A 9,649-nucleotide genomic window follows, 5' to 3' on the forward strand; every position below is an offset into this window, starting at 1 on the left:
ATGGCTGTAGTGAGAATTGGACTGTTTTTGCTACTTCTACTCAGTACTGGAACGACTGTTCTCGGAGAAGGAGGGGGGATAGACGAATGGATTAGGTTGACCAACTCGCTGTTTTCTAACTACACAAATGAGATATACCCTCTGTACAACTTCAGGGACACACTAGACATTGATATATCCATGTTTCTTCTGTCCATAATCGACTTCGACGAACTATCCGGTATCATAACACTTAGCGCAGGAGTTACACTAACATGGCGAGACTATCGGTTGCAATGGACACCAAACGAATACGGAGGGATTAAGAAAATAAGAGTTAATTCGAAGAGAGTTTGGAAACCAAAGGTATACGTAATCACAGCTGCCGATGACTTAAGACAATTTGGTAGTGATGAATATGACCTTGACATTTCGTATACTGGTGAATGTGTGTTTATTCCAGGAAAACTTTTGAAATCCACGTGTACAGTGGATATGTCGAGATTTCCCGTCGACACTCAAATATGCGGTATACAAATGATGCTTTGGAGATCACCTAACAATGTGCAGCTATCCTTTAGAAAGTCTCATGTTTTGATGACGTGGTATTCGACAAACGGAGAATGGAATATTGACAAAACGAATGTCTCCTATTATATGGGGTATGGCTCACCATCCAAGACTCTGGAGTTTGCGATTCAAATATCTCGAAGATATCTTTATTTTATCGTATCAATGACTGTACCTGTCATGTTGTTGTGCTTTCTCAATCCGTTCGTGTTTCTCCTGCCCTCCTCTTCGGGAGAAAGGATTTCTTACACTATCACCATGTTCCTGTCTCTAGCTGTCTACATGACACTCATTGGAGACATCCTCCCGAAAGCGTCGGAAAACATGGCTGGGATGTCCTACTTTCTACTGGCAGTCTTATTCTACAGCGGCCTCCTGATCATACTGACGATATTTACACTACGATGTGAATCAATCGCAGATGTTTCTGAGTTTCCGAGGTGGTTAAGACACCTTGCTCGCTGTAGTTGTAAACTCAAGAAAACCAAGATTGTCAGCAGGACAAAGTCGGCCAAGGTTTTCACGGTAAGAGAGCTGGGGGAAAATGAAGATGATACGGCGATTGACGATGACCCGGAGTGTTTGTGTATTCAACACAAAGACGTGATGGGAGTCATTGATAGATCCCTGTTTGTTTCCTCATTACTGGTTATCTCTGTAATCACTGCGTGGTTTCTGCTTACGTATCACTCATAGTATAATAATTCATTTTCAATTGTTTGTAGGCAGAATGCGGCTTTCTGATTGGTTGAATTTTTTTTTACCTTTATGAAAAACATCCGAAATTGGCGCAAAAATGTGACGTTACAATACGGCCTTTGATGTTGCGTATTGATTTGTAAAAAAGGATAAGTTAAATTGTACATAAAACATTTATTTTGAAAATCAATTTAAAGAATCAATGATAAGCGTTAATGTCAATTATTTCTTAGTTACATTGGTATGAAAGAAATGTAATTGCAAACTTTTGTAATAATCCGCTACGTGGATTCTTACAGTTTGCTAACATTTATTTTCATTCCGTAATGAAGCGTGAAAAAACGACATCTTGAGGGAATTTGTTCACAAGTATCTTGATTTATGAGAGACAATCACTGCCTTGATGTCGGGGAAGCTCTGTCATTTCTAATCACCACGACAAGACACTCCATGTTGCATGTTTATGTACATAGTTATCCAATATAGTTATTTTGGCTAAAACGTTTTCATAATAAAATAGATATACATTGTATATAAATACATATATGTATATATTAAAGGGTGTCTTTCTTAAAAACTGATGTGAAACATTTCATTTACATTAGCATCGATATGCAGATTAACAGAACCTTACACTCGTGACTATGCCATATTACAATTCAACATTATTCTGCTGTGTAGATACCCTTAATGATATTGTTATAATAATGATAGTAATAATGCTCAACAAGATAGTACGTAACCACCATTGAAACACGGATTATCATATACCGCATAGTAAATACTGTTTGGTTACCTCCCTTTCATCATAATTATTTTTATAAAATTTATATCAAATTAAAGATTGAAGATTCCCCTATCAGAAAAATGATGTTATTGGATATGTTTAATAACAGATAATAGCGCACCGGTACTTGGAAGACAGTAAACCTGATATTTACAGTGGACAGGGGAACCCCCACCTGGGGAACTCCTGCCTTTTACTCCTGGATTCCTACATCTTTCTATTCATTCCAGGAGAGTATATATACAAATGTACATTAAAAAAAAAAATTACAATCTTAAGAACCTACTCTTTATTTTCGTATATAGAAAGTACCCATTGAACGTGTTATTTACTACAGGAAATAGCTACAAACCCAAGAAACACATTTTCTTCGGGGACGTGGTTCGTGTGAAACACCAGCTGATTAGCTTAATTAGTTGTGTTATACCTTTAATAAAATAGAGAAGTAAGCGTTTTAAATACACTGATTCGTCTATATTAAAAAGCAAGTGGTCCAATAGAAAGTAGCATATCAGTGAAGAATACAAGCCAGGAGGAAAAAGTGTTCACTATATTTTAGATAAGGGTCGGGATGATTCAAGTTATAGATAAAAGCAGTTTCCGACCGTGATATTTTACAGTAACGGGAGAAACAGTGTTGGTCAAGTTTTGGAAACAGTTCAGTGACACCATGGATGTCAGATTCCACGTGACTATGTTCGAACGTACGTAATGTATGTAAGTAAGTGGAGGTTCATCTATAAAGACATGAAGAAAATAGGTTCAACAGTAACATATTGATGTTTGATTTGTAGTAAACTAGAACAGTTACATATTGATGTTTGATTTGTAATAAACTAGAACAGTAACATATTGATATCTGATTTGTAATAAACTAGAACAGTAACATATTGATTTCTCATTTGTAATAAACTAGAACAGTAACATATTAATGTTTGATTTGTAATAAACTAGAACAGTAACATATTGATTTCTCATTTGTAATAAACTAGAACAGTAACATATTGATATCTGATTTGTAATAAACTAGAACAGTAACATATTGATTTCTCATTTGTAATAAACTAGAACAGTAACATATTGATGTATGATTTGTAATAAACTAGAACAGTAACATATTGATGTATGATTTACGATAGAGTAGAACATTAACATATTGATGTATGATTTGTAATAAACTAGAACAGTAACATATTGATTTCTGATTTACGATAGAGTAGAACATTAACATATTGATGTATGATTTGTAATAAACTAGAACAGTAACATATTGGTGTCTGATTTGTAATAAACTAGAACAGTAACATATTGATGTGTGATTTGTAGTAAATTAGAACAGTAACATATTGATGTTTGATTTGTAGTAAACTAGAACAGTAACATATTAATGTTTGATTTGTAGTAAAATGTCTAACAGGAACAAATTGATGTCTGATTTTGATTTGTAATGAACTAGAACAGTAAGACATTAATGTCCTATTTTTAATGAACTCGAACAAGAACAGATGTTTTAATCAGATCGGCGAACAATTGAACAAATGAATAATATCTCAGAAACGGCTTGAAAAGTGTTTCACTTATTGATGTTATTGTGGTGTATAAACTTCGGTTATAATGAAGTCAGTCGGACCATGAAAAACTTCGTAGAAACCGGACTTCGTGAAACACGACAAGCGTTAGCCGTCTAAAATTAGACAAAATATTCCGGTCACCTTTCTTACTAGGCTAGGCCTAGAGTAAAGGTGTGTACTCAAACGGCAAAAGACACTTCACATATCAGTTTATAATTACAAAGATCACTTGCGTAAATGTTACATTTTATTAATTATCCACAGATTTTGTACATTGTTTACCTGTTTACCGACGAGACATTTACCTGCTCATTTGATACTTTTGTTTGGAAGAATTATGACACTTGTCAGCAAAGCCAGAAAGTTCAGTGACACAATCGAAGATTTTCTCATCAACATTCTCGCGTTACTCTACAAAACTTTTTATTTTGTCAACACTGTCCACGAACTCATAGAGGGTTGGATTTTTTTTATTCAACACTTGTATCAATATCGCTGTCTGAGTCTTATTCTAAGTCATTCATTTTGTTTTTAGTCTCTTCGATAACACCACTCTGTATTTTTGTTCCGTTGTGACAATATCCTCATTAATTGACACAACGTACTCAAAGAATTTTGAGGTATTCCATATGCTTCGGCTGTAGCTTTTGGATTGAATTCCATTGGTAACGTCAATCAAAATTTGATGTTTAGTCTGGATATCAAAAATCTTTCTTTGGTCTAGGAATAGCTATTTTCACACCTTCGTACAGTGACTTGTTTTTACAGCGAATACAGGTATAATCAGAGACCTATATTAATTATTATTTTAGTATATATGTCTCTGGTATAATCAACATTGAACAGGTCAGTTGTTTTCAGGACAGTTTAGTGTTTTTGAAGTGAAGATCAAATAGGTAAATTACCCCGCGGGGACCCCAAGCGATAATCCGTACAATGCGACTTTGTAAAAACAGGAATATATTACGCAAGATTATGCAGAGGCTCAGTAGGGGATTTATCAAGACTTCGTGAAATGCATTGTATCGTTAAGTCTGACTTCGAGATATATGGAGTTTACTGACCTGACCTGACCTTGAGAGTAAATCTAGATCCTACATTATATTCCCGCCGAGTTTCCATCTTAATCCCAAGAGTGTTTGCTATCAGTTAATTTAACTATTTACATCAGAAAAAACAATACAATTAGTTAATATATGTGGCCCCGCCAACTGCCCGACTGTGTAAAAACGAACGGGAATAACTCTGATAGATCAGAAATATAGTTTTGTAAGCATATGCGTTATCAACTTATAAATGATATTAATTTTGTCACTTCATCACAGAGAGATAGCATGTCATATAATAAATCAATATATTATCATTAATTGATATTGTGCGCAGTCTTTTTACCAAATTACGAATAACTTGATAACATATAGATAGATTTCTAGCTATCTTTAAGATTTGGAATATGTTGCAATATATAGCACCAAGTATGATTCTGCTGTTGTATAGCTTAAAGATGCTTTCTGGTGAGAGGTCAGATTTCTCTTGTGACTACGTTTTTTCCTCTGGTGATTTTTTTTGAGAGAGGAGCATAGGATGACAAACAGGAAAATGCAATGAAATATATGAGTTGGTGTGCTTGTTTTCTCTACTTCGTAAGTATTCTAAGGGATGTCCTTAACGCAATGTTTACAACAAAATAAATAATGCAAAGGTATTTATGTCTATATTTCATTAATGCTAAGTTAATCCAAAAGTTGCATACACTATTTTAATATTGAAACCAAAATTAAAAAACATTCCTGTAAATTAATTTCCCCAAGAATTTGTCAGTTGTTGTAAAAGGCCAAACTAAATCATTATTTAAAATTTAAAATTAATAGGTTGTCTTTGAAACTTTGAAATAGGGATAAAAAAGAGAACACCAAAAAATGACACGATTACCTCCCCTGCCTAGATTAAACCAATTTATTGAATTCAACTTGATTTTATCTATGCTGATGCTTACATATAAATGACATTTTCAACATTTTAGAAATAACCATCTTAATTGTAATTTAATTTTATTGAACACAAAATTGTTTGAATCTCAAACGCAGTGTTTTCAAATAATGTTATAAATAAATATCAATTGTGTAATTTGCATAAATGTACCCCTGAAAGTTGACCTCATGACCTTGAACTTTTGTGCGTATAAATTCATTGAACAGTATATGTAATTTTACGATATTAATGCATACAGATTGTTTATATTAGCTTTTTCAGCTTCTGTTTTGTTTCTCAAAGTAATGTTGTAACATGTTCTCCATGCTGTACATAATCACTGGTACACCCTCCTCACTCTTAATGATCTTCATTCCGGGATATATAACATCGACCTTATTATCACATGCATATTTCTTCATAGTTCTATGTTTGCAAACATCAGCAGTCTCGTTTTCACCAGCATTGGCACCAATTAGATCTATCTCACAAACACTGGCATTTTCGTGAACACATGTAGACTCGCTTATTTCCAAGTTTTCAGAAGAGCTAACGGTTTGTTTTATGGAGTTATCGATGCTGGATGACACAAGTGGAAGAGGGGGCTGACACCCTGATCCCCCCGGATTATAACATGAATCAGTCCTATCTTCTGTATTATGGGTTATTTTATGTCTTTTTAGGTTAGCTGATTGACTGAATCCTTTGCCACAAAAATCACACACGTATGGCTTCTGCCTGGTATGTGATATTGTATGTGGCTTGTTTTGTAATGAGGTACATACTCCCTTATCAATTATGTCACTCTTGTTATGCTTCTCGCCTGTGTGTGTTCTGATATGTGCCTTGAGGGTAGATGATTTTTTGAATCCGTTACCACAAATGTCACACTTGAAATGCCTTCCGCGAGTGTGATTTTTGGCATGTTCCTTAACGCTAGATATCTTACTGAATCCCTTACCACAAATATCACACGTGTAAGGCTTATCTGCCGTATGTGTTCCTGTATGTTTCTCGAGTTGCGATCGGCGTATAAATCCCTTTCCACAAATTTCGCACGTGTGAGGCTTCTCTGCGGTATGTGTGAGTTTATGGCGATTGACTTGAGATGTGGTAATGAATGTCTTACCACAAGTATCGCAACGATAAGGTTTCTCTCCAGTATGCGTTCTGACATGTACTTTCAGGCTAGATGGCGTCATAAAGCCTTTACCGCAAATTTCACACTGGTATGGCTTCACCCCCTCATGTTTTCTCTGATGTAGTTTAAAGCTAGGTGAGGAAATGAATTCCTCACCACAAATATCACACTTGTAAGGTCTCTCTCCGGTATGTTGTCTAGTATGTTCTTTCAATATAACTGCATTTATATATTCCTTACCACAAATATCACACTTGTAAGGTCTCTCTCCAGTATGTGATCTGATATGCTGCTTTAGTCTAGATGGAGTCAGCAACCCCTTACCACATATATCACACGTGTATGGCATCTCCCCGGTATGTATTCTGGTATGTTGCTTGCGTTGAGATGAAGTATAGAATTCCTTACCACAAAAATCACATTTGTAAGGTTTTTCTCCGGAATGTGTTTTTGTATGTTCGTTCAGGCTTGATGAACTTATGTATCCCTTACCACAAACATTGCACTCGTAAGGTTTCTCTCCAGTATGTAATCTTGTATGTTGTTTTAGAATATATGAACTTTTAAATGCCTTACCACAGATATCACACTTGAATGGTTTCTCTCCAGTATGCATTCTGGTGTGTGCCGTAAGGTTAGATGACATTTTAAACCATTTACCACATATATCACAGGTGGATCCCTTCTCTCTTTGTTTTGTCCCCTGACCCCGTTGAGAAGATGGACGATCCGACTTCCCACGTGACATCTCAGTACTTGTAAGTCCTCCCCTTCTAATTGGACATTGTTATATAAGTCAATAGGTGTTAACGTTATATTCCGGTTCTACGATCTGAAACAAAAAGTATATTAAAGACAAACAAAAAGTGTCATCATCGCTAAAATATAGGGTACTGAGACACACAACATTAATAATATCAATAACAAGAAATATTTTTAAAAGGATAAACGGCATAGTTTTAATGCTTGTGGTTATAATACAAAACTGCTGGTGAAATAAATAAACGAACTAATGTGTTTCAGCACAGAAAACAAAATTATATCTTTTTGGATGATAATAAAACTGCATTTGAATCAAGTATATAATTTGATTAATGTGTCATTTGAAAAGATACATTCACATTCAATCTTATCTTTGTTTCGTTTTTAACTGCATATCTGCATTTTGCATTGACCGCTACATTGACCAATCACATACTTCATCTTGACCAGTAACGCCACCTGTCGTGTCATATCCGGGCAAAAAGAATAGCATACGGTTATGCCGAAAAACTAATGTTACTACAGCTTTCAACTATACTATAAGTAGTGTCCTACTTCTATATGTTAATTAGTGTACATTACATGTATATGAACACTGTGTACAAAATATAACAGTAAATTACAGTTAACATCCAAAATGAAGAGGCCAGCCTTGAGACTAACGGCCGGCTTGAGTGTTAAACCCAAGACTCCCTTTCAGCTGCGAACAACGGACTTAAATACACCGACAGCCACTTTGCTACACGGGAACCATATACATGTATACATGGCATACTCTGTTTACATCAGCTTAGATGAGATTACTTATTAAAACCACACATATTATTGAATGATCCCGTAGGCCACTAATCGTACATCACTGTTTAGTAGCAGTTACGCCTATGTATACCCTACCGAAGATGAGTGGAACAGAGAGAAGGTCCTATCCTGTAAATTTGATTTATCAAAGTTTTTGATAATCGGCTAACGGTGACCAGCCTTTATATATGATTAGGTAAACTAGATTAGAATCTGATACAGCTTATCTCATAACCGGCTAACGGTGAACAGCATTTATATATTAGGTAATATAGCCTAGTACCTGGTACATCCTGTTTCATAACTGGGCCAACATATCTAATTAAATGTTATTTTTGAAATATAAATCAAACCATTTTCTGGTCCATCCTGGAATGATCTTAGTAACGTAGTTGAAGAGATTAATTTCTAACCTAACACAATTATAAATCAAAGATATTGTATAGAAATATTTGCGATCTTTAAATTCATACTGTATTAACTTCATTTTGATCATATATTAAAATACCAAAGTACAATCAAACATTTTCTTTGCTCACTAAAAAAAAGAAATAATTAAAATTTGGCGCGAATGACATCATTCAATCATTTTGTCAACATCTACAATGGATATATTTCATTCGTGTGGCTAATATTTTGATATTTGCTGCGCACTCGTGAAAAAATATCAATATATTAGCCCCACTCGTGTAATATATTTGGTATTACTGAAAACACTGTTAGATATACTCTATATACCTGTAAAGTAGGCAACTTGTTTATCATTAATCGAAATCTGATGTACCACCAGTGAAATGGCTGTTAGCATAGAATACATTTCAAACGAACGAAACATTTGATGCCTGATAAAACAAATTCTTATAAAATCAAGTCCGCGTTAGCAATATTCTTCATGTTAATTTGATGGTAAAGGCATAAGACAAGGCAACCATTTCTTACCTTCGTGAAACAAACAAGGATGATATGAACGTCCCGGTATCTGGCTGTAGTATAACTATATGTCCTCACAGTTCCTGAACTAGCGTCAAACTGGCCGTCCGTCTGGGGTGACCACTGTAGTATAACTATATGTCCTCACAGTTCCTGAACTAGAGTCAAACTGGCCGTCTGTTTGGGGTGACTACTGTAGTATAGCTATATGTCCTCACAGCTCCTGAACTAGAGTCAAACTGGCCGTCTGTTTTGAGTGACTACTGTAGTATAACCATATGTCCTCTCAGTTCTCGAACTAGAGTCAAACTGGCCGTCCGTTTTGAGTGACTACTGTAGTATAACCATATGTCCTCCAGTTCTCGAACTAGAGTCAAACTGGCCGTCCGTCTGGGGTGACTGCCACCCAATGACACGTAATACTGGTCTACACTTTATTGT

The 9,649-nt window shown here is 35.3% G+C and overlaps 2 protein-coding genes across 2 annotated transcripts; one reads left to right on the forward strand and one right to left on the reverse strand.

Annotated features, from left to right (window-relative positions):
• Nucleotides 1-1,245, forward strand: LOC117332905 (neuronal acetylcholine receptor subunit alpha-7-like). Its single transcript, XM_033891970.1, has one exon. It carries the CDS (start codon nucleotides 1-3, stop codon nucleotides 1,243-1,245), a length of 1,245 nt encoding a protein of 414 aa, XP_033747861.1.
• Nucleotides 1,246-5,529: 4,284 nt separating this feature from the next.
• On the reverse strand, nucleotides 5,530-9,649 carry LOC117333119 (zinc finger protein 2 homolog). Its single transcript, XM_033892253.1, has 2 exons — nucleotides 9,218-9,649; nucleotides 5,530-7,550 (listed from the first exon to the last, which is right to left on the reverse strand). Exon 2 carries the CDS (start codon nucleotides 7,464-7,466, stop codon nucleotides 5,856-5,858), a length of 1,611 nt encoding a protein of 536 aa, XP_033748144.1. The 5' UTR covers nucleotides 7,467-7,550; nucleotides 9,218-9,649; the 3' UTR covers nucleotides 5,530-5,855.

The sequence above is a fragment of the Pecten maximus genome, chromosome 8 (genome assembly GCF_902652985.1).
Source record: "Pecten maximus chromosome 8, xPecMax1.1, whole genome shotgun sequence".
Lineage (NCBI taxonomy): Eukaryota > Metazoa > Mollusca > Bivalvia > Pectinida > Pectinidae > Pecten > Pecten maximus.

What these genes read in the sequence shown, in the direction of transcription:
- LOC117333119 (XM_033892253.1), bottom strand. Translation starts at nt 7,466, where the DNA reads ATGTCACGTGGGAAGTCGGATCGTCCATCTTCTCAACGGGGTCAGGGG.
- LOC117332905 (XM_033891970.1), top strand. Translation starts at nt 1, where the DNA reads ATGGCTGTAGTGAGAATTGGACTGTTTTTGCTACTTCTACTCAGTACT.